The sequence below is a fragment of the Carassius auratus genome, chromosome 2 (assembly GCF_003368295.1).
Source record: "Carassius auratus strain Wakin chromosome 2, ASM336829v1, whole genome shotgun sequence".
Classification (NCBI taxonomy): domain Eukaryota; kingdom Metazoa; phylum Chordata; class Actinopteri; order Cypriniformes; family Cyprinidae; genus Carassius; species Carassius auratus.
The window spans coordinates 15162771-15189663 of record NC_039244.1 but is presented as its reverse complement, the minus strand read 5'-3'; the positions used below and the strand labels follow the sequence as shown (position 1 = coordinate 15189663).

Here is a 26893-nt window from a genome sequence, read left to right as displayed (position 1 = left end):
CTGAAAAAAAGAGGGGCACTCACCACTTCTTGGACTTGAGCCGAGGAGCAGGATTTCTAGGGATCAGAAACAGGGCTCTCATTGGGTGCATATCACAAAGGGCTGTGGGGAAAGAGAAGAGAATGTAAACATGGGATGTCTTGTGCTATCTAACACCGTCTGGCACATCTCAGCCTAACATTTAGAAACAGACAGTTTTGTTTATGTGCTGGAACATGAAAGCAGAATGCATATCTCTGTTGATTATCTCTTCATACTGGTTGTACAGTGATCAGGACCTTGACAAAAAACAATTTATTTATGGTTTAGATAATTAATATCTCTTGCATACAATAAAGAAAGGACTTTGCACTCACAATGACACCCATTCAAAATCTGCATAACAGCTGGCTACTAAAAGTTTTTCAATAAAGGCTGTATTCATACTGCAATTAAACATGACTCAGATTGGATTTTTCCCCTGCTTGATAACACAACACAACACAACACAAAATATAAAAATAAAATACAATAAAAAAAAAAACATTTGCAATAACATATAAAATACAAAATGTAATACATTAGCTCTCGAATGTTGTGACACTTGTTTTGAACGGTGACAACAGAAACCAGAAATTCCATTTATAATGCTTGAAGTGAGTGCATGAATTCAAGTTAAATGGTAATGTCAACAAAAATGTTAACGTCAACAAAAGTTATTGTTAGGATGAATATGCCCGGGTGGGGTGTTTTACACATTTAGGTTTCTTAGCAATGCCTTCTCAGACACGTGCATGATATGACCCACATTTAAAAGGTCAGGTGAACATTGTCAGAGCATGTAGTTCTGGTATGGGCAGGTGCAATGAGCTCCCGGCACAGAACAGTCACGGTTTGAGGGTACCATGTCTTTCAGCCTGGCAGCAGGGATGGCAAGTTCATTTCAAACTAGAGGATGGTCAGGCTTAGTGAGTTAGACCAGAAATGCCACTTTTGGACATAGAGCTGTTGCTACAAACCGAGGGCCAATATGCCAGTGGCAACAAAAATACATGCACAAACACACACACATTTCCATTTGTTGTCAGCAGTCACAACGGTGAGTCATCTCTCCAATGGACTACATTAAAAAGCAGTGCCACTCTGCCAGGGCACCTTCCTACAGGATTATTCCCATCTCCAGCCAGGACAAGATCACTAGAGTCTGCCTGCCCTTTTGCCTATCTGTCACTGCTCAGCCATCTCTGAGACAACCTTCCACAAAGAGCGGCTCACGCAGGCCGAGGACAATCTTATATATCTAAATGATGCAAGGAAGAGGTCTGTGACATTCACATATACTTCAGTGACTCAACATACGGCCTCTTTTTCTATGTGTTGGCTTGCGTCTGAAATTTTGAATGATGACATTTATTTGTAAATAATTTAATTCTGTGTAGGCACTGCTTCAGGGTTATTTGATATTTAAAAAAAAAAAAGCACTTTCAACAAAACTTCTAAGCGATGATTCTGCTTTGATGCCCTTGAAAAAATGAAATAGCCCAGTCCTGATGTAACTTTGGAAGGTGTATACCTCTTCTATTGTAACATAAACCCCAAAATACACAAAGTAGTGAATTCATTTACTCACGTGGGGCACCATCGGCCATCTCTATGGCTGTGATTCCCAACGACCACAGGTCACTCTGAAACACAAGAGAGAGAGAGGGGACGCTTCACATGAGATGGGACACAAAAACTTAAGATGTCACAGAAATGAAGTTTAGAAATATTAGATAAACTATTACCGGACATAAAACTAACCTAGTAAAAAAAAAAAAAAAAAAAAAAAAGGGGAACTAGCTCTTAACACGTCAAATGTCTGTATGCCCCTTAAAATTGTATAAAATTGGTCTTTCCCATCTAAGAGGTCTTGATCTTCTTGATGCATTTTATTTTAAGGTCCAATTCTTGCTATTAACTAGTTGCTTTTTAGCATGCTTATTATTAGCATACTGACCATTTATTAGTACTTATAAAGCACATATTAATGCCCTATTCTGCATGACCACAATCTAGATACCTTAACTTAACAACTACCTTATTAACTATTAATAAGCAGCAATTTTTGAGTGTGTTCAGGAAAAACTCTTAGTAAATAGTTCATATGTGTTCTCTATTCTAAAGTGTTACAGATTCACTAATACCACACACAGCATATCAATAAAACCCTCTGCAAAAAATGTTCTGGTCCTTATGTTAGATTATTCAGATCTATCACTTTACAATAGATGTTGATGTCATTTAACCGTTTTTCATTTTTTGCATCAAAATCCACTTTTTATTAACTCCACATTTAACACTCGGCTCTGAGACAGTGAATTCAGAACAAATCTGACCGTTATCATGTTGGAGGAGGCTATACCAAACTCGCAAGATATCCCCAACAGAAAATTACTGAATATATATATTTTTCAACGTAACATTGCAAAATAATTTTTTTGCCCAGTGCACTGATTAATTCCTGATCCTGTTCACAGGTGTTGGTATATTAACTATTCGCAAGAGCTAATTCATTTATTCAGATGCTGGGATATCAGTTTATCTAAAACAGTCCTCATCAAACCAGATTCACTTCTTTGTTGTTTTTCTTTACAGGCAAACATAACCACAGGTACATAACAAAAAACCGGTGTGGCAAGCTTTTGCTTCTCTTCCATGGAAGTCTGGCTGCCTGACAGTTTCTCTGGAACTGCTGTCACTAAAAAAACAAAACGGTCTGATGGATTCTAACGAAATCTGTTTATCATTTGTCTGCATTACATTTCAAAACATAAAGATGAGTGATCGTTTCCTTAAGACTTCACCCCCATGTAATCTGTCAGAGAAAAGATAGGCTCGCACTACTGATGCTCTCTTTTATTCCAAGGCAGTGATGAAACTGGTGTCATATGACTTTTTTAGCATTAGATTAAAAAAAAAAAAAAAAAAAAAAATTAGATTCATATTTACTAAATTATTTTCTAACACAAAATTAACCTAGCATGAAAAGTAACTAACTTTAAACACACATCAAATGTCCGTATTACCCTTAAAAACCTCACTGGTCTTGACCTTCTTGACTACAATCACTTAAATAAAATCAGACAGAATGTCACATTTCTAATAAAAAATAAATAAAAATCTTATTCAGATGTGGTGATAAAAACAAACTAAACAAAATAAATTGCAGTAATAATAATTCAAAAAAATATGTCAATTATAATCTAATTTTAAAGAAAACATACTATTTAGATGTGCCACATTTTGCATTTCCTCTCCATCTAAAATATGATGAGATGGATGAGATCTGACAAAATAAAATGAACAAAAATAAAACAGCTCATATATTTAACTTAAACTGCTTGAAAGTCCGTTCAGAGAGGAAAAGGAAAAAGAACAGAACAGAATACATCATAGGCTTTTATCGTTGGTGCTGAGCATTATGCCTATGACATGCAGGCAATTTGATATGCCAATATAACAGTAAAACCACTGCACACAGATTAGATTTCATACTGCAATAAAATGACTGTATTTCTTTACTTGTGTGAGCCTTGAGTTGAGTTAAACCAGGGATGAATTTTTAAACATGCATTGAAACAGACTACAGCTTAATGCTAAAAAGAAACAGGGCAATATTTCTTGCTGTTATAGTGACATTATCAGTGCTGCCAGCCACAGCACGGATCACTGTATTAGCGTGAGTGATTTGTGGATAATGGTGACTAAATTGTTACAGAGGCGAGTTTATTAGATTTTTATTGCATATGCTCACATGTGTATTGAGTAAACCGAGGAGTCATGATCAATATTCTCCTCTCGGCTAAATCACTGCAGACCAATTTGAAATGAAAGTGCTCTGTTGTTTGCTGTTTTAGAGCAGCATTTTCATTGGCTGCAGCAGAACAGCAACATTCAAACTAATTCATGTATATGAATGTTTTCTGATAATGTGAGACACTTGATTATCACTTCAAGAACAGCGTATCATATGTAACAGATTATGCTTTTCTGAATATGGAGAGCTCACCTTAAAGTCATACGTAGCATCAGGATTCTCATCACACGCGATGACCTCTGGTGCCATCCAATAAGGAGTGCCGATGAAAGTGTTCCTGCGGCTCACGGTGCGGTCCAGCTGTGCACTCACACCGAAGTCCACTGGGGTTGAGATGAAACAGATGAAGGGGAAAGCAGTCGGATCAGTGTTAAGCAAATGTTGAGAGCTACAGAGGTAAGACAGGTGGGACTAACTGTAAGGACTAGTCAGGGTAACACCATATTTAATATTTAACAGGAAAACAAGGCTGTGAGGGATAGAAGTACAGTGTATTTAATAAACTGTACTGTTATTTAAAAACAAACTGATTGTTCAGCTAACTAAATAAATTACCCAAAACAAAACAAGAAATTGCTGTGTTGACCAACAGCAAGTGAATTCTGTATGAGCAGTGCTTTACTATCGACCCTATACTATACTATTGACAAAGTTAACTGGTCCCCAGTTAAAAATCGCATTCCAGGGGGTAAAACACCCTTTTTTCGAGAGGTTCCCAGTTAAAATTAACATTCCAGGGGATAGATATCATGTTAAAGGAGTCACTTCAATCCGCAGACATGAAAAACAACCCGCAGGAACAGTGTTAAAGTAGCCCAAGCATCACTGCTTTTTTGTCTGTAAAATTTCACTAAGGTTACCACAACTTTACCGGTCCAAAATGGTCCATCACCCTATCACAGCCAATCAAAAGTATTTGCCGTTTAATGCATAATTTAGCATTTAGTGTAGACCAACAGCTTCTCACTGGAAGTTTACACAATGTTACAGCACCACACTGAAAAAAAAAAATCAACAGCTGCTGCAGTTAGTGCCTTGCAAATGGTCAAGCTTCTTCTGTAAAGAATTTGAATAACATAAGAAGCTAGTTTAACTAGACTGTAAAACATTTAGGCGTGATAAATCAAACAGGTGTGCTGATATGCGAGTTCCTCTGCTTTCAGGTAATTGGCCTCTCCTCACACTAAACACAGAGATGAAATGAGATCAGATAAAAACAAATGTTCTCAAGGCAGAGAGAGACAGAGAAAAGAAACGATTTGTTTTGAAAGCTCCTTTCACAATCACAAAACTTTAGCATCCAGCCTTCAGCATACAGCACTTATGAAGTTAGAGCAGCACTGTCAACTAAAGGATGATCAATTATTTACCCCACACAGGCTAATTGATTTACCTCTGATCCAGTCTACTCTGTCTCACAGCCAATGCTAATTTCCTCACTGAGCCTTTAAGGGGCACTGCTAAAGGGCAACAGAACATTAGCATTGCTGGGCCGTGCTTCGTTCACATTCCTTTGCTTTGAAACCTTCTTTGCACAGTCACAGCGAGGCCCGTAAATGCTATACAAAGTTTTCCAATCCTGTACTCGTACCTAGTTTGACGTCCGCGTTCTCTGTTAGCAGCACATTCTGTCCTTTGATGTCTCTGTGGATGACTTTGTGTTGGTGGAGATGACTGAGCCCCTGAAAGAGCGACAAACATGAATTAGCAGAGAAAAAATGGAACCCTTAATTCACAAACTAGGTTGTTACTAGGTCGTAACCGTTACCTTGAGGATCTCTCTGCTAATGTAGGCAGTCCAGTCTTCCCTCAGCGAGTTGCCCTTGGTGTTCTTGATCAGGTCTGTCACTGAGCCTGCGCCACAGAACTCCATCACCAGCTGTAGAGGAGACAATGCAAGTCAACTCCTGCAAATCTCAATTGTCCGGTCAACAGAGATGTATAGTAACGAAGTAGAACTACTTCGCTACTGTACTTAAGTACTAAAAGGCGGTATCTGTACTTTACTAGAGTATTATTTTTTCTCCTACTTCCACTTTTACTTCGGTACATATTTTCGCTGAGTTTAATACTTTTACTCCGATATTTTTTTTATGTGCTGCATCGTTACTCGTTACAATTATAATAATGTTACGAATAATTCCATTACAAACCACTGCCAGAACTGTAGATGGCAGGTTTGATGAAGCTGGCACATCATTGTGCGAATCAAGCGATTAAGAAGAGTGCGCGTGCTGACTGAACTGCTGTGAAGAGAGAAATGAACACCGAGCCGAGCCAGATATGACTCGTTCACGAGTCAAGAACCGGTTGCATCGGTTTTCGGATGACCAGTAACGTTAGTTCTTTCTGACAGTTCGATTCAATAAACCACTTGAAGAAAACAGTTCACCGATTCTTTTGCGCTCGATGCAATGGCGTCATTGGCGCTGACTGCACCTGGGCTCATAACATTAACACAGAATCAGTTCAGAATCAATCACCAAAAGAATCAGTTCGTTCTGTGTGTCGGTTTGCGACACGCTAAATCACACATTCGCAGTATCATCAGCTCCTCGGTTCACGAATCGGACGCGTCTGACAGAAACGGTTCTTGACTCGTGAACGAGTCATTATCTGGCTCGGTGTTCATCTTCAGTTCTCTCTTCACATCAGTTCAGTCAGTGTACTGTTTGAGTCAATGAATTACTCCGGGATATTGGTTTGTTTTAACTCAGAGGGAGTGTCAGCCACATTAAAAAAGTTAACAGCTTAATTCATCTGTGGATTAATGCGTATTGGAGACGCGAACTGTTTAAAACGATTCAGTTCGATTTGGTGGACTCAAAAAGATCCGGTTACATCGAATGATTCGTTCGCGAACCAGATATCACAAACTGCTTTGTTTTTAACTGTCTTATAACAGACACAGAAGAGAAGACAATGCTGAATAAAGTCGTAGTTTTTGCTATTTTTGGACCAAAATGTATTTTCGATGCTTCAAAAAATTCTAAATGACCCTCTGATATCTTACGGGTTTGAAACAACATGAGGGTAAGTTATTAATGACATCATTTTGCAAATTGGGCTAACTAACCCTAGTAACCGTTTTTTGTTTACAAGAAGTTACAGTCAAAGGAATTGTGATTGTCCTTTAGGTTAATCATTTGAAATAGTAAAAACAATTACTATTTTGAACAAAAATGTTCAAACTTTTGACTACTTTCTTTAATAACTACATAACACAATACTTCTACTTTTACTTTCAGTACTTGAGTAGTACATTTTAAAATAGACTACTTGCAATACTTAAGTACAAAAAATGTTGAATACTTTAGTACTTCTACTTAAGTGTGGTGCTTAAAGAGCACTTCTACTTCTACTCAAGTCACTTTTTTGATAGAGCACTTGTACTTTTACTCAAGTATGGGTCTCTAGTACTTTATACATCTCTGCCGGTCAACAACTCTTAACCCCCCGAATCTCATATCTGTGCAGCTGGCCCATTTATCCCCATTTTACACCCACCTCCCATTTGCAACACCTCATTTGAACCGCAAATACTCACAAACAAAACCCAAACACACAAACATCACAATAGGACTCGTCTACTTTAATCAGCCTGTTACTATTTCATGGGATTCGTGGGATTATTTCCCATTAAGCACTGGGTTGATTTTATTATATATTAAGACAGAGAAGAAAGTCTCACAGATCATTAAAAACATGATAAATATTGCAGCATTCAACACAAACACCCAAGTAGGGACATCCAAATGGAGGACATAAATCTTTTGAGCACTGCTCATCTGCAGGCTGAGAGAGAGAGAGAGAGAGAGAGAGAGAGAGAGAGAGAGAGAGAGAGAGTGGGAGCTGTCCATTAATATGCAAGTGGATGCTGGGATAAATGAAGCAGACAAGAGGGAAGGCCTGTCACCATCGTCATGCACTGAAGATCTGATCCCCTCCTCTCCCACCGGTCCATGTCTATCAGACCAAAGACGTGCAGTGTTTAAGAGACCACATCACTCAGGCTTTAATTGGACCTGATTTGGCTTCAAGAATGAAACTTGCTGGCAAACACACGAGATCACGTGGGATTTTCACTTTAATATCTGATGTGAATGTCATTTAAGATTCAACTGATTATAAATCTAGTAGTGCATGTCTTATATAAATCTAGAAGTGTTCAACAAAACAAAATAAAAACATAAATGAAAAAAGCCTACAAAACCTACCCAAGCAGAACTAAACAAAAAGGAGTGAAAACTTAAACTCAAGTGTCTGTCACACATCCTTGGTAAGATGAATTGAAGTCAAAGTTCATTTCCTTTCTTTAGCTGTTAAGATTATTAAAGGGTTAGCTGTTAAGGTAATAAAGGTATGCTCATAATACAAAAGGAGCATGTTAGTTAAGCAGTCCATTAATCTTTGCCCATTTGTGTTCCTGGGTGGAGGCAATGAACTCTTACAGATACAGAAAAAAGGATTTGTTCTCATGAAAAGGACAACAGACAAATAACTACATGAAAAGTTGTTCTGAGAAACACCTATGTTTTAAACACTAGTGGTGGAAAGAGTACTAAGGAATTTTACTTAAGTAAAAGTATTGCTAATTAAGGAATCATTAACAAGTACAAGTAAATGATTCAAGTAAGAGTTAAAAAGTATTTTGCTGAAAAACTACTCAAGTTACAAACTACTCGCGTTACAAAGTATTTTTCTATTTTACCCAAAATTAGACGACGTGAGCTTTATGGAGCAGGGTTATCCCTAACCATAACACGCATGTACTTTAATGTCTGTTTCACAAGCGAGACCCAGGAAATCCCTTATATGGACAAATGCACTGTGTAAGGACATCTGAGGTCTAAACAAATTAAAATCCATTTACGAGATACAAAACCACAACAACACACGTCAAAACATCATGTGCTGCTTGACCTCTTTAATACTCTATGAATCATGAGAAACCTTCTGTCTGGGATGCCATAAAGGAGGAAGAATGAGATCATTGAGCACTGCCGATGAGGCTGTGTTTTGCTTCTCTATTTTAAGACGCTGACTCATTTTCACAGACTATCACACTTAATCGTAGGCTGTGATTCAGCACCAATGCGTGTCCTAGACAGAGAAGTGCATCATACAGTAGGATTGCGTGATGTTTAGGCATTTTCACAGCAACATAGATCTCAACAGTATCAAAACTCAATGACCTCATGCCGGGGGTGCTGATACCTCACCAATATGTAAATATATATTCAAAAGTACCAAAAATGTTTATTTTATCAACTGAATTACTTCAATTACACATTTTTGTTTGTTCTATATAACAGTAAACCAGTTACCATTTCACCACACCATGAAACGGCCAACCTAACGTCTATGTTAACCAACAAGCCATTTTTATTCAACCTTGCTGTTTGAAAAGTAGCTCTAACACTCAGTCCAGCAAAAACCAACCTAAAGAAATGTGAAAATTACACGCTGGTGAAAGCTTGTCTTGTTTTAAAGGGCAAGCTTTCATTGCCTCTATGTCCTTTTCAACAGACTGAAAAGAAAGTGCAATGTGCTGCAAACTAATCTTTATGCACTAGGACAAAACTGAAGGAGTAATTTATAGGCTTCAAGTTTAATTTAGAGTCCACGGCACTAATTGCTGTGTTAAGTTGGTGCTAGCAAGTCGGTGTGAGCAATCGTAAAATATAAAGTGCTTATGCAAGAGCAGCTCTGAAGCTTTGAGTGCCAGGGAGCAGGACCAAAATTGAATGTGGTTTGATCGTGATCACTGCAAAAAGCTTCTTTCCCAATCTCTATGTCTTTGGGCTTTTGATTGGCAGGTCAGAGGGAATGCTGAAGAGGTTTGTGGCACCTGAGTCTTACAGCAGAGGGAATGTCACCCTACATCTGGAAGGTCTGCCCATTCAAGAGCTGTCACTCAGCACTGAGATGCGTCACAAACGCACTTAATTTCCTCCGATGTCTATCTTTATTGGTGGAGTGCTTAAACTACAGCACGTGCCCTTGTGTGTCCCTGCAGCCGCTGATAAACAACACAAATTACCCTGCCACTATCTCACCTGTCCTGTTGTTCAGCTGAAGAATAGAAGGGGAGTGGAAGAAGGGAAAGAGTAGGTAGGTTGAGGAAAATATGGACAAGAAAAGTCAAGTAAAGATGGAGAGAAAGAATATGTCTAGACAGCACACATAAAGAATGCCCTCTCTTGACTTATTAGTGAGATCCGTACTTACTTCATTATACAGAAAGATAAAAAGATAAACATCTGTCACTGGGGTGGTACTCTCAAGTTCCAAAAGCTAAATGGCTCTATGTTGGTGCATATTAGTACATTACAGGTACATTACTTTAAAACTACATATTAGTACCTTTTGAAAGGGTACCGCCCCAGTGAGTTCTGAGAGTCTGAGAGTGTAGGCTAGCACTATCAAGACAAATACAGTAATCACTGGAACTGCGAAAATGACTTCCAAGTTTTAAAAATAATTGATCTGATATACATTTTCCCACCCAAGTTTTCCCCAAATCTGAGCAAAGCACAGACAAATCAGTCTTTCGTAAGTAAGATTACATTCTATAGACTCAATTTCGGTTAGAATTTTGACAAATAGTGGTTTAAATGGTAATAGACCTATGCATTAAAACACAGGAAAATCAAACATATTTGAACTGGATTATTACTATTTTATACAGTGAGAGCCACTGTTATAAATAATAAATAATACTTAATCTAATCTCTTTAAATCGAAGACCCATCAATTGTCCAACACAATATTTGAAAGGTCCATAGTTGTTATATTATTTCTGTATTTCTGCTGTAATTATGACAAAGCTGCTAATTATTATACCGCTTTATTAACAAAAGCTGAGAGCTTATTATGATTAATTTTGTGAGACCAAAAATTTGAAGACCTGTATGTTTTTTTTTCCATATTTTTTTTTACATTGTAAATTACATCATAATAATAAAATAAAATAAATGAAAAAAAAAAAAAAAGAAAAACATATGTAGTGATACCCGGTTCCCTGGTTGAGAACCACCGATTTATAGTACTATATCATCATTATATCTTTATAGGCCACCCTTATCTCTAAATACTGGGTTTGGGTTTTGGAAAACCTATATTGGTCAGCCACTACATTCCAGTGCCCATCAACACAACTCAGCAGAAACATTGTGAAGAGTACATAAAAATAGACCCATTCTGTTATTCCAACTTTTATAAAAAGGCTTCATAACCTTTCCAAAGTCCTTAACTTTTCAGAGCACAGAGCTCCATTAACTCTCCATGACAACAAGTCTGTAGGCGAGACAACAGTTCTATGAATTCTGTTCATCAATGTTCATTCAAGGACCATTTATCATATACTTCCCCATGGGCCCACAAAAGACCACATATACACAGTGCAGTGAGTTTGAAGCACAGATAGATACACTCTCTCTATCTCCTCTGGCACTGTGGGACATGGTACTCACCCATAGCTGGTCGTCCACACCGATACGGTTCTTTTTAATGAAGGCACCATAGAAGGTGGCAATGTTCCTGTGGTGAGAGTATTTCTTCAGCATGTTGATCTCCGCTTTGATCTCCTCATCTTCCTCCTGTCAAGAGCAAGAAATCATGGGATATCTCACTAATCTCTGAAGTAAAGCTTGAGGCATGTGGGACCACTCTAGTGACCTATAATAAGGGCTAGTGGCCCACTTACAGATGCAGGTGCTTTTACATGAAGTAGATGAGAGAAAGGAGGGCAGAGAGCACACTATTAGCTCTTGGTCCCAAGAATTACATCCTGACTGGAGTGTCCCTCTGGGAGCCCCTCAAGCCACCCAACTCAATGAGCTCTTTTTAAGAGCATGCTGGATACAGCTATTTGAGCTAATGACAACTCTCTTTATCTGCTCTCTCATTCACTTCAGGTCAAACATATAATTTCTAGGAACACCCATCCTGATAACTGGGCTTCCCTCATCACTCGACCAATTAATCGGTTTCTTTTTTATATATATATTTGTTATTATCTATTAGATTCAGAGATTTAATGTATTGTTATTGGTCAATATGACATATGTAAATGTTCATGCTCATTTCCAATATTTCTACATTTAGATGACCTTTGTCATCATCTAAGTTCATTTATAAAAACACTACTACTAATCTACCTAACACTAATCTACTGCAGCAACTAATACTAGTAGTAATAGTAGTAATAATAATCATGCTCAATTGAATCTTAAGCATGTCTCAAAATATACATTTTTATTCAGTAAATTATAATGTAGTGAAGCCTAAATTCACTTTTTAGTACCATTTAAAACAACTGATTTTAGTACTTCCTGTATTATTTTTTATTTTGCCAAAAAAGAAAAAAAATTTTTTTGTCTTTTATCAGTTTTCCCGTCATCAAGAAAATAATTATCAGCTTATCTATATTGTCCATAATTGTATTATTTGTGCTTCGTTATTTAATAATAGAGCTTAGCATAACTATAAATATTTATATTAACTGTAGAAACTTATGACAAATCTTCTATGCAAATCTCAAAACCAACTGTACTGCCAACCTAGACCGCATTTCTGTACATCACTGGCATTATGTTGATATGGTTTTGAAACCGCTATAGTCCATAGTACAATTACAAACACAGCCAGCCATGGCCAGTGGAATCATAACAGCTTATGAATTTGATTCACTATGGTATTTCAAAATCTACAACAGCTTATTACATGCTAATTTTACATATGCATTAAAAATAAAGATAAACTGGAAAAATCTGCCGTTAAAATGAGCAGACGTGACTGAAATAATACAACCTTATATTTTCTGCTCGGTTATAAAGAGGGATGCTGAAATGTTATTAAGATGATATCATATTTTATCATGAAGAGAACTTAAAAAGGGAAAACTAAGCATTGGGGATATACTAAAACCTCAAAAATAAGATCAACAGTCTAAAATAAACCTGCACAGAGCAGAGGACTCTCATTCAAGAGGCTTTGAAATCTTGTCTGTAAAAGACCTCAACAGTTTCAGAGCATTATAAGAAATCAATACTGAAGTACAGATGAAAATAAACTCACCCCTGTGACATCCATGCACTTGATGGCAGCCAGTTGACCTGTTTTGACATGTCGGCCCTGCAGAGAAACAAACACAGGTCGTGCTTAGGAAAAACCTTAAACCTTGGAATATTATTGTGGCTTCATCATGCCTGGGAAACAAACAAATTAAAACTAAATCTTCTATGTATATAATTATTGCATTTAATATTCCTATTCTAGGCAGAGTAAACAAACAATAAAGCATGCTTAAACATGCTTACCTGCACTGAAAAGAACTTTCTTAAAATAGCTGGACTGGCATGTACAGCTCAATTGAAATCTGTCTATTAAAAGGCACTGATAAATACTTTCGTTTTTAAAGATATGTGGACTCTGTAAGAATGAATGCACTGACTTGATACGTACTGTATGCTGTTTGTCAGTTCTTACTAACCTCAGAACTAGGTGCAATACAGTTCAGGGTTGGTAAGATTTTTGTTTAAATGTTTTTGAAATTAGGTCTTTCATTATCAAAAATGCTGCATTTATTTGATCAAGAATACAGATAAAACAGTAATACTTTGAGAGAAAAAAAAAACTGTTGTTTTATTTTATTTTTTTCCTTGTGATGGCAAAGCTGAATTTTCAGCAGCCATCAACTCCAGTCTTTAGTATCACAGGACCATTCAGAAATCATGCTAATTTGGCTCTCAAACATTATGGCAATAAAAAAAAGAAAACTAAAGAAACTCAATAAGGCAACTCATTTTCAGTATCACTAAATCATCCACAGAAGCTTATTTGTATAAGCACAGGCCTACAGTGAAACAGGCACGTACAATTCCCAAATCACAATCACATAGAGGTTTACAGACAAGGTGGTCTGTCCCTATTTCTGAGTTACGAGAAGGTGTTGTTCACTGGAGTCCAAGTTGTGTCAGCGCAGTTAAACCCAGACTTCACTTTGAACAAGTGACATATCTTCATCCTCACAATATTCCCATCCCCCCTTTGCTCATTAACAAATGAATCCCTCTTACAAACCAGCATTCACAACTAAGTGAAACCATAGGGGCATCGCTGAGCAGTACTGATTTAGTTACAAAAGTAGCAACTTCCAACTAATTCATAGTGTCTGGGCTCATTTATCTGCAAGATCCTTCTTCTGATGTAGGTCACAAGTGTGGTGGCAATCTTTCCTACGGTATCAGCCAATCGGCAGCTGGCACTGTGATTTCAATTCTTTCTTTTTTCTTTGGAATGTTACAAGACAGCAAAGCACTAGAGGAAGTAAACAGAGATACTATATATGAAGATATCTTGACAGTTAAATGTCAGAGGGAAAGGCATTCAGAAAAGACTCTGTAGAAAATTCAACATAAGGCGAATGCAGGATTCAACATAAGGCGAATGTCCTTGACTATTTGTTGGAAGGCCAAAAGAGAGATTGTCAGATAAATGACAACAACACCTTAGAGGCACTATTAATGTGAAAAAATCTGACTCATGCAAACATGTACAGTCCTTTACCATAGCGAAATAACTGCAGCTTCATACACACATACACACACACAGCAGATGGGCTAGACGGCGCTGCTTTTCAATGCCTCCATGATTAGATTCGGCATTCATTCAAAAGAAAAATCCAATCCTCTTTTCTTCCAAATGGAAACGTGGAGTTATTTTACCATCAGCATGTGTTCAGCCATTGATTTCAATCAAGAACCTCAAGAACACGCCATCTTTGACTAAACAAAAACATTGCAAACTCTTGACCTTAACAGAACTGGTTTCATCTGCCTAATACATTAATATTCTCACCTCATATGATACATTGACTCTGTATTGAACTGCATTGCATTTTATGTTAGCTTCCTGAAGTCAACACAGAGTGTGTGCTTTTAGAATCGCAATTCCATTCAGCCATTGCTCTTTGTGACCTAGATCTGTGGTAACAGCCTGTGTGAATGAGGATTATTGGATTTAAAAACATATCTTATGAACGCTGTATACTTAAAGATATTTCTAGCACTCTGGCTCCTAATGCCGTCGCTCAACACAAGGTTACAAACAGGAATAATAATAGAATCGCTCGCTCTCTGCCAGAGTAAACAGAGCAGGAATGAAAGAGGGCAATGAAGATGAATAGTTTTCATTCTGTGATGCTCCGTAACACATGGGTCTGCTTCCTCCGATCCTACATATGAATTTAAAGGCCACAGACCAAACATTTAAAAAGGCAATAAGAATAACATGTAATATATAAATGTGGGTTCATCGTTAAAATTTTACTATTAAGGTTACCATTTTTTTTTCAATAAAGATTTTTTATGAACTTCCAGCATATGTCCTGCATAACTATAATACCAGTATAGACTCCATATATTTTTATAAAGAAAACATTTGAGGAACAAATAAAAAGTATTAAAAATATATATTGTAAAAAAAATTTGTAAATATAATTGTAAAAATTATTTGTAATTTTTTTTTATATATTTATATGAAGTAATGTAAATATAATTACTATGCTAACAAACATACAATATTATAAGAAAATCTAAAATGGTCATTTTAAATAATAAAGAAAGTCTGTAATATATTCAGTATTTTATTTAAAATATTTAAAATAAATATCAATTATCTATACTTACATAAAACAATATACTGAATGTAAATATAACTTTTATACTTAAAACTTGTTATTTATAAGAAACTTAAAATTATAAAATGTACCATTATTTCAAGAGGAAAAGTTGAACCTTGCTGCATTTTTAATAACAGCTAAAGCACAACACGAAAAAAAAAAAAAAAAAAAAAAATGCATTTAGAGAAAAAATTGATTAAGTCACTAATTGACTACAGAGTTGTTAGATGAACATTCAATCTCCCGGTTTTTCCTAGTTAGTAGCAGATCCAATATTGAATGTGTCATTAGGAGTCAGAGATGCCAGAGATTTTTAGTTCATTTCTGCAGTTCCAGTGACAGTTAAATGTAATTTGCCTATAGTACAAGTGAACACTTCTGCAGTTAAATGTCACTGTTTGACAGTGACGGAGTCTCACAGCCCTATTCTGCAACATTTTATGTTTGGGTTAGAGAGAGGACAACAGAAAAGGGCTCCAGGGGTGAGATGACAGGAATCGCCCACAGTTTCAGAGAAAAAACTGGGTTTAATGAGATAGCCCAAGTGTTTGAGATACAGGAGAGAATTGTGAGTCTCTCTTTACTCAATTCCAACCGAAACCAATTCACTAGTGACTTTTCCTCATGACTGCAGAGGCACAGTGCAAGGTGAGCATTCCTGATAAGACAAAATTGACCCTTTGAGAACTCTTTTGACTGGCCTTGAATTGGCGCCAAAGCCAAAACACCAGTGAAAACTTTTAACCTCTCAGGTGGCTAAAAACCGCAAGCACCAACTTACAGTTTATAGATACTAAGACCGGAGCAAGAATGTGAAAATAGAGCTGGTTACCCATGTTTATTTACACAAGCTTATTCAGTGTTTGCAGCAGTGCTGAGTAGAGTAAAAATGTGCACACCGGCCAGCTCCAATCTATCGTTTCATAGCAGCTGATCAGCAACACACTCCACGAGGAACTGAAGTGCCACATAAGGGGGGGCAGAAAGCCAGTCAAAACATTCAGAGCTAAATGAGAGGAAGGTTACACCATATCCAAAAACTTCTGGCTAACTGTGCACGTCCACTGGTGCAGAGCTGGGTGGGATATTCTTATTTATTCTTTATGGGAGCTGAGCAGCAAGCTCAGGGAATTGTGGGATTGACGGTGGAGTGGAGCAAACAGTGAGAGCATCAAACATTGGAGAACTGTTCAATGTCATGCAAATAAAAGGTGAAAAATTACAGCGCTTCTGTGACTTCAGAGCTTAAATCACATTGTTGCACTTTTACTAGTTTTAAAATTCTGATTTTAAATTAGTTTGGACACTTTGAATGTGGCTAGAGTCTGGATGGGTAAACAAAATCTATTAAACTGACATTGTAGGTCTGCACAAATAATAATAATAATACTTATTCGGATAGGTTGAATTATCCAGGATTCCAGGGAGACGTGTGTCGCATTCTCTAACGTTCTGCCTGGAAACAAAAATGGTGTGGCGCCAAACCCCCTCACGAAAAAGAAGAAAGCCGTCGAGTTTACAACTGTGACGACGAGCGCTTATCAGGATCAACTAAACGCTGGATATTCAAAATTATGTCAAATATTTAAAGTTTGTGGCATAGAATAGAATGTGATGCTGAAACGAAACAAACTGTGATTGGTTGTTTGACATGTCGATCAAATGTCCTCATGGGCGGGCCTCGGCCAATGAAAGCTGCCATAGAATTCAGACCTTCAGCCCTCAGTCTAACACTTCAGCTGCTGATCATAATTCAATCTATATGTATTTGACATAAAAACATTCAATTTTCAGTCACTAAGTATAATCAATAAAATTAAACTATCTGAAAATTCCATTGGCAAGTTTTAATGAATGCAATCACTCTTTTTCGGCAGCCACAAACAATCCCTTTTGGGATACATGCATCATCCAAGAAGGCCAAGAAACAGAGCCATTGCAAATAATTTTTTTTTTTTTTTTGGTGTTTGTTTGTTTTTCTCCAAGTGTGCAATCAGCCTCTAATCAGACAGTGGGCCTGTTGGGTCTGTCTCACTTTTGCATACCAATTCAATTACAAAGCCCAGTGAGGGCCATTAAAATGCATGTGGCTCCCCATACAGTAGCCTAGCAACAATTACAGTAAGCAGTTCAAGTCCACCGGAGGATACGAACTGCTGATTGCTCCTCTTTCGCTCATCTTGGCTGATAAACACGGTTCATGGAACGTTGCCCTGCTGGCCAGTTGGCACAGCTTGCTCTGAGCTAAATTAAGTTCAGACGGTTTGCAGACACTTTGATAGACCGGCCGTTGGTTAGTTTAAACACTGACATCCAAGTCAGTGCTGGAGAAAATGTAAATGAACGATAATGTGTTTATCTTCCAGCCAAATAGGAATAACAGATATGAGGTCTGTTCCAAAACCAGTGAGTGGCTTACAGTGGCAGGATTTTAAGGCACACTCATGTATGTATTTATTTATTTAAATTAATGTCATTATAATAAACATGCATGTATTTTTATTGAATACATACATAAAATTAGTAGCAAATACAGTATGTACATACGTTTATAAATAAGAATAAGAATGCTGAGCTAGTCTTGTACTGATATCATTGATAGTCCACATTCTTTTTCTATGTTGGATTAAATTAAGTTTTCTCAGCACATATCCAATAAGAGAAGTGCCCATTTTTGCAGTACCAGATTTCTGTTAAATCTACTAGGCAATTGAAGGGAGTGTGTTTGAGCTGCTCTGTTCAATCCATGTCTCTCCACTTAGATAAGAGAAGGACAAATGTACGCTTTATCAAATTAAAGTTCTGTGCTGCTCTGCTGTTTGACTCCTGAGCTGCAAACAATCGAAAGCACTCAGATGAGAAAGACAAACAGAGAGAAAGTCAAATATTCTCTCTCGCTTCGAAGCGCATCTTATATTCAGTTTGAAAGAGCTCATACTGGACAGCTTATTACTCCCCTTCAAACTCTCAAATAAAAAAGGTTTTTGAAATTTTTAAGGCAGCCTTGAAATTCACTTCAAAGCTCAAATCTGTGTCTTGTGGGGATAATGTATCAGGCAAGCACTGACATGAGGAAAGTTTGGAAAGGACAACGAAGTAAAAAACAAAATGGTCAGAATTCCCAAACACACTGAATAGCAGAGTGGGGTAATGCACAATTCACCATTAATCGATTTCCCAAACCACGTGTCCTGTCACTACTACCTGAAATCTTCAAAACAGCAAAGCATATGTTTCAGCAACATCACCAATAAAATCTGACAACACTGATAACATAAATTCAACTACTTCAACTCAAATCGGGCTTTTTTCCTGTTCTCCAGGTGGTCGTCCCAATGCCTTTTAATTAGAGAGTCAACAAATAAATGTTTGTCTCGACCAGATCCTGTGAATTTTAGAATCTGCCCTGGTCTGGTTTTGGTACAGTACATGCATGTTTTAGTATAAGGAATGTCATCAAGACTAAACAATGCTTTTGTTAATATGATCATGATATGACCACATCTCTTTCTTTAATCTGAGTTGTGATTCCTACCAATAACTCAATCTTAATTAGAATTTATTTATTTAAGAGGCCTGCTTCCTCTTTGTACTGTCTCCAGTACAACAGAAAAGTATGTCAAACAGGTTTGTAACAATATGAGAGTGAATTAGCATTTTTGGAATGTACTATTTGTTTGTTCGTGCAATAACATACTGTAAACTGCATTTGTTTGTGTGCAACAAACAGTTTCTAACAAGCAGAATTACTTAGAGGCTCTGAAAAACACATCCTAATACTGTGAGCTTACTTTCAGCAAAATTCATACATGGTTCAGAAATGTGGGTAGTGTACATTTCTGCTTGTATATGTCTGTGAATACGCTATTGGCTGCTAATATGGGCTACTTTGTTTCCCAGGAGAGTGCAAAAAGCAGAAGTCAGCGATGGAGGAGAGACAGTGAATTGAAATGAAACACCAGAGAAAAGAGCAGCAGGGTAGATGGAAATGATTGGCCTGCAGGCCACACAACCCTCTCAGTGAGGAGTGACAGTGTTACGAGGTCACAATCAGCCTCGTCTCTGCACATCTCGAAACATAAATCAGTACAGCAAACAGCCATGCAGCCAGACCCTGTTCTGCCATCGTACATCAGAGCAGCGCACAGACAAATGAAGCACAGGGACGTGATTGGCCAGGACAATATGCAGGATTTCAGGACGTGGTGTAGAGCATATCCTATATTATAAGTAACCTACTTAATCAATGAATGCAGGGAGTGAGAGTGGAGGTGATGACACAGAAGCGGGTCACAGTCTGATGGATAGGTCATTTCATCATCACCGATGCTATGACAGTCTACGAAGTGCAGAGCATTTCTATAGCGAGGCGAGACAGGGTCAGTGGGATAATAAAGTCATCATCAGCTCTGTTTGATGAATTCAGATGGGAAGCTTTAATTTTTTTTTTTTTTTATCATGACTATGTATCAACACTTTAGCTAGTTGTATTATTCATTCATTCATTCAGTCAGTCAGTCACTTTAATTAACTTTTTAGCTTATTTATTGATTGATTTACTTTTGACTTTTAGCAAACAAGTAAACAAATCCAGCCAAGTAAATATTTATTTACATATTCATTCATTTTAAAATATTTAGTAATAAATAAAAAAACAGCTAAGCAAATTAATTATTTAATAAATTAATTTACTATATTTCCCTCTTTTCACTTATTCATTCATTTGTTTACTCAATCGACTCCATATACTTTTTACTTAATTTTCTTAGTACATTTTAATAGTAAATAAATAACATTTATGCTTCAATTATTATTATTTACCCATTCATTAAATTTACTATTCGAGTTATTTAATTTAGACTATTTACTTAATAATATAAATTAATTTCAAGTAAACTAATATTTACTTACTACACTGAATGTATTTTTTTTATCAATTTTACTCATTTTTATTTACTTCTACTATCTTTACTTATTATTTCATTACTTTTCTATGACTTAATTACAAAAGCAAGTACAATTTTAAAAAGACGAAACGGATTGTGTAGAAAACTCTAAAGCCTTTATTCTAGACAGAATATTTCATGAGGTACTGTATAATAGGCTAATAGTTTAAATAATAACAAAAATAATAACAGAAATAATAATACTACTAAATACATTATTATTATTATTATTATTATTATTATTATTATTATTATTATTATTATTATTATTATTATTAGTGAATTGAGCGAGAGAGACTGAAATGAATTCCCTCTCTGGTTTCATTTCGGATCCAGTTGTATCATGATTAACGCAATGTACAGAACTGTGATGATAGATGTACTCCAGTCGGGAAGTTGTTGACAATACAGTATTGAAAAGATACAAACAGTATCATTTGTCACAAAGCTGTAAACTCAGTTATGAAAAATGATTCCCTCACACCCTGTAAATAATGGGTTTGCAAATAATCTCATTGCAGAAAATGCCTTTATTCTGCTTTGCTTCTGACAGTTCAGCTCGAAATTTAAAAAAGAGAATTCAAAAACAAAAAGAGGATCGATGGAATAATTCAGTGGGCGCTGAGACTGTTCTGCCGTTAATGGAGCGAGTCAGTCAAGCATGCAAACTAATTACAGTGAGACCGGCAGAGCAGGAGCATCCGCCTGGTGACACTGCACATTAAGCTGCTGCACAGGAAGCCACTGACAAACAGCTTGTCAGTCAGGATCGGTCAATCAGATCGCACTGAGGAAACAGTGATGGCATTTGGCATCATTCAAAAGGCCAGTCCTTGACACACACAAACTTGATTAGGGATTGTTCTTCCAAGGACACGTCATGGATGTATTTGCATATTAACCATTATTTGCCAATATTAAAACAGGTTTATAACTGAATGAAGAAACAAAAAAAGCAACAACAAAAAAAAAACATTACTATTTAATAAATACAAATGAATAATTTTTATCATTACAAATTAAATCTTAAAAAATATTACAAATAATAAATATATTAAAATTCATAAAAATGTAAAAAATATATACTACCATTAAAACAGTCTTGTGTGATTAAGGTTTTTCAAAGTAGTCTCTTATGCTACCCAAGGTTGCATTTACTTCAAAAATGTAACAACAACAATAATATTGTGAAACTGTCACACAACGCTATGTGTATATATAGCTTACTGAATCCAAGCTTTTGAATGGTAGTGTCTACAACTTGTATAAAAAAAAAATAATAGTAAAAAAAAATATTCAACAACAAACAGGTCCAGCAGAGAAGGGGTCTCCCCAAATATAGGGGTCATTTAGAAAATCAAAAGGGGCTCAAAGGGGCAACGAAAACACATCTGAAGGGCTCAAAAAGTGCCCTGAGGTCAGACTGCAGAGCAGAACATTTGGAATTCCAGCTCGGGTGGTGGCAGGTATTTCCTGGACTGATTCCATAACAACAAATATGCAGCCGACCAAAGCTGGGCTCTGCACTGTGCTGCCAAAATATATAAAACATGCAGGCTGTTATTCTCTAGCACATACCACAATCCCGAGACATCAAGATAAAAAAAAAAAAAAATGAAGCCAACAGTAAAAGAGAACCACAGACAAAACAGGCATTTGTGGGGACGGATATATTTACATATATCTGAAAAACAATAAGCAAACCAAACGAGACACAATGCTCTGGATAAACAAATCAATTATGTAAAACTGCCGGACACAAACAAAATATAAATCTCTTTTCCCAGCTTGACTTTCTCTGCAGGGCAGCTTTAATGAAAAAGAGAAAAGGCAATTAAAACTGCAGCGCAAACAGCTTACGGCTGCTTAGTGGGGGTCACTGTCTGTCTGTCTCCTCTTCTTTCTCTGTTGACTCATCAGCTGTGTGGATCTTTCCTCTGCTTTCAGTCATCCAAGTCTTTCCATTCTCCACACCTTTCACCCTCTCCTTCCTCTGAGACCGGATCAATAGAAATGGGATTTATACATCATGCCTATGTGATGGATGGCTCAGTGTTAAGAGGATGAATGCCCTCCGCTCCACACATAACGCTATGAAATCTACACTTCCACGAAGAACCTTTAACATTCATGGAACCTTTCCAGTGGACAAACGTTCTTAAATGGAAAAGGGTTATTTGGGTTTTTTAAATAATATTCAGATAAAAAAAAAATACTTTTCGGTCTTTCTATGGCACAGAGCAACATGGCCAATGTGAAACACACACTACCATATTGTGGTTTACTTTTATTTACAGCATGATTCAATCCTCTTTTCTGGTCAGAGAGCAGCATAGGGCCTGGCTAATTCCAAAGAAACTCGAGGTCTGCTGGGAGCTGAATATCTCAGCAGGGTCAGTGCCAGACATAATCTGCTGACTTTATACACATTCTCAGCACTGACATTAGAGAAATATGTGAAGTGGATTTAGGTAATGTTTTTCAAGGGACTGTTTTTTTAAAAAACACAAGGAGCAAGTGAATAGGAAATTCCTAAAGTGACAGATTTGACCTTGTCATGGAATTCTCCATTATTCATTATTCCCAACCTTACAGACACTAGACATGAGCGCACGGCAGGTAATGAATTCCACTTACAGAGGGAAAGCTTTTGTTGTCTCTCTGCGTGACTGTTTAGTTATGCGCGCCTGTGTCTGGACCTCACGTCAGAGGCCTCTGAGGAAGACAGGCTGCAGCTGAGGTTCCTGTGCAATTCCCTGCCAGGAGGCCTGTCAAACAACCAACATGATGTCTGCAGGTGAGAGGAGAGAGAGGTGGGAGGAGGAGGCCTGATCAGACAGATGAGGGAGAGAGCGAGAGGCAGGCTGAGAAAAGCAATGACATGCTCTGGCAGTCCAAGGAGGTCACCGGAATGATGAAATACATTTACATAGCACATACCCTAGGAAAGAGAGAAAAACTGAATGAGAGAGAAGGGATAGGAAGAAGAGAAGAAGTGGTTCCTCTTCCACTACTGAAGAAATTAAATTTGTGAGCTTCAGCGCTGAATTGAATGCAATGAGATAAAAAGACACAGGCCTTGCATGTTTTTCCCATTCTAATGCCAGTGTCATGTTTTTAAAAGCAAAAATGCGTTCTGTGTGAATGGCCTCTTATGCTGTCATTTTTTTAATGTCACAGGCTAAAGTTTAAAAAGACGAGAATAATCACAATAAGTGGTTCAAATAATACAGCTTTATGTGAGGAACAGACTGAAATTCAAAAGAAGTAAAAACTAAAATGAATTTCTCATTTCCCTAATGTCGTTCCAAACCTGTATTAATTTTTTATTCTATAGAACACAAAAGATAAATACATCCCTACTCTAAAGGTCAACGGGGTCCAGTTTTTAGACCCAACTGACTTTAATTGTTTGACCTGACCGTAATAAGCAGAAACATTTCTTTAAAATGCCTTCTTTTGGGTTTCACAAATGAAAGTATGTTACACGGGTTTAGAATGATATGTGGGTAAGTAAATGATGGCAATGTTCCTTTTTGGGGAAACTATCTGATAAACCCTTCTCAGCGGCTCTCAAACATGGTGCCAGTTATCAGTTAAAATCATTCTAGTAAATTTTCAGGATCCACTCCCTGCGAAAGAATTTAACTGAAAACACTGAAACACGTTGTGCTGTTGTGTTAACAGCCAATCAAAGATGAAGATTAACAGAGACAGAAGTAAAAAAACAAGCGTCATCAGTCGATCAGGGGTCACATCATCTGCAGGCATGGTGGTTATCTGACAGCTTGGTGAATACTGAAGGCAAAAGTGTAGGAGGGAGAGGGGGCATGAAGGTTACTGACATCAAGTTCTGCTAATTGAACCTTGGATGGCGATAAGAGAGCTGGTACGGCAAGACCGTTAAAAAGGCCTCAGGGGAGGCAGGACATAACTGGGATAATGGTAGGGCTGCACGATTATGACAAAAATCATAATTGTTGATTATTCCCTTATAATTGTAATTGCAATTATAAATTACAATTATCACAATTTGCATTGAATGATGTTTATACCATTGTTTGATGCAACTGCATGCCGTTTTTTTATGTGAAACGAACAAGTTGAAAATACTCGAACTGAAAATTTTTTTGGTTTCTTCTCTTAATTATAAAAAAAGTAAAAATATGAATGGTATTATAAATGTTATACTAAAACTAAAATAATCAAAAACACTTAAGATAACATTTAGAAAGAAAAAAAAACATCTTAAGCATGCAGAATAACATAAGTGGACTTTGAACGATTAATTGCTGCTTTGAACAATTACGCAATAGTGGCATCCATAATTGTAATCGCGATTAGAAATTTGATTAATTGTGCAGCCCTAGTTAATGGGCATCGAATCTGAGGTGACCTTCAATGCCATGACGGTTAGTGCACCACACACATCTTCAATCATTTTTCAGATTCTATGCTACAATTCACAGATTACAGAGTTCCCACACCTTTCACATGAGAATTTACGTGACTTTTCTAGCAGTTTTGGATTGCAGGATAAGAGATAACTCCGTTTACAGAGATTGCGCTACCACTATTTTCCACTATTTAAATATTTTATGATCAGAAGATAAACAGATAAAGATAAATAAAAACAAACAGACAAATGAAAAATAAAAATGAATGCAAAATAAATTTGTAAAATATAAATAAAAAACATTGAATAAATCAACGAATCAAATAAATCAATATATAAAATCATCAAATCAAATAAATAAACAAACAAATCAAACACCCTGATATTTCCAGGTTTTCTGTGACTGTGGGAATCCTGGGATTGACTTAAGAGAGAAGTTTCAGTCTTGTCTGAATTTGCAAATTCAGTTTTTATTTATTCATTGGTGTTCAAGCAAACACTGCAGGTTCGAGTCCAGCCTGCAACATGTCCTGATTCCATTCCCATAGCTTCCCTTCACTCTCTACCATCCAACTATTGAAAAAATTCCACACGGCAGCTAACACACATCAAAATTCACAACTCAAACCGTTTCCTCCCACCATTCCCACACTCTCAGATCCTTGTGCCCGGCCATGAATGCTGTGATTCGAAAGCAGCTTGTTCTAGTGTGCAGCAGAAAGCTCTATTCCATCAAATTTGCTGACATCTCTCCCACAAATTCCTGTCGACAACGATACGTTGTCCATTAAAAAGCTTTTTACTGTAGGATTTACTGTACATCTCAGTCATGAGACACCATTAATCACTCTTTACAAAGCCCTGCATACAGCGCTACAGAAGCCTGCCTGTGTTTAACTCATTATCCAATTAGCCGAGCCGTGACTTACAGTCGCTAGCCTGACCCGACCTCGGCCTGGTTAAGTGTAGAATCTAGAGAGAAAAATATAATCTAATCAAGGTCAGTACAAAAAACCTTTTATACTCTGGCTGAAGGCATGATATTCACAACAGCATTCTGGTTGTTTGACCTACAAGGACGAAGTGATGATAATTTGTGATCTTAATGAATGTAACAAAAGCGAGAGTCAGTCCTGATGCATTTTTAATGTAAATCCATTTGACCTGGATTAGCATTATGATGAAGAGCGCATGGTCTGATGCTTAAAATGGCAATTTATTAAAGTCACCATAGTGTCAGTGAAAGACAGTGACGCCAGGATGTAACTCTGAATTGCTATGCGAGAAAGCAGCATGAGGTTTCCTGCAATCCAGTATCACAAACTTCCCATCTGGCCTTTAAGGGGGAAAAAAAGAGAAGGAAACTTCACTTTGAAGTCTTGAACCCTTCTACGCAGAAATAATTCAGACGCTCTGATGGCCAATAACGTTCAGTGTTCTTCCCTGGTAACAATTCGCCTCACGTCATAATCCTTCGCTTGTTTTCAACAGAACGGTACACACAAACACATGCACTCAAACAAACACACTAATGCGTAATGAGATTACAGCAGAAAAGCATATTGATTGCTAAGAAGTGCGTGCTTCCATTACATATTTTTATCAGGGTTGTTCTTACAGTCTTAATAGAAACATCAACAAACAAAAATGTCCAGCCACAGAAACTACATCAGAGAAAAGTTAGGGTTTTTTACTTCATAACTGGCTGAGTACATACTATAACCAAAATGTTGTTATATCCAATGTCATTTTTAGCACTTCTGTAATGAGGGAGGACAGTACTGATGTGGATGACTTTTTCCGCTGACGTGTAAATGTTGGGTTTTCCGTTTAAAGATCAGTCAGCAGCATATGATTTGTAGTTCCTGCAAATGAGAACCTGAGCGTCTGGTTCATGAGCATTTGACAATAATGAAATCATCATTACTGGAAAAACCAAGTCTAACAGACAAGACTGTCTTTCAGGTTGAAAGACTTCGGTTTGGAGAATGACAGTCCAGACTCCAGTCACACAATCTAGCACAGAC

General features: G+C 37.1%; 1 protein-coding gene across 3 annotated transcripts in view; it reads right to left on the bottom strand.

Annotated features, from left to right (window-relative positions):
* The window catches only part of LOC113117269 (TRAF2 and NCK-interacting protein kinase-like), a 65680-nt gene that overhangs the window by 19411 nt on the left and 19376 nt on the right, over nt 1-26893 (bottom strand). For all 3 annotated transcript variants that reach the window (XM_026285838.1, XM_026285856.1, XM_026285847.1), the window contains exons 3-9: nt 12920-12976; nt 11314-11439; nt 5607-5717; nt 5430-5520; nt 4031-4161; nt 1610-1664; nt 24-102 (exon numbers count right to left, since the gene is read on the bottom strand). In XM_026285838.1, the coding sequence (XP_026141623.1) occupies nt 24-102; nt 1610-1664; nt 4031-4161; nt 5430-5520; nt 5607-5717; nt 11314-11439; nt 12920-12976 (650 nt within the window). The remainder of the gene's footprint in view (nt 1-23; nt 103-1609; nt 1665-4030; nt 4162-5429; nt 5521-5606; nt 5718-11313; nt 11440-12919; nt 12977-26893) is intronic.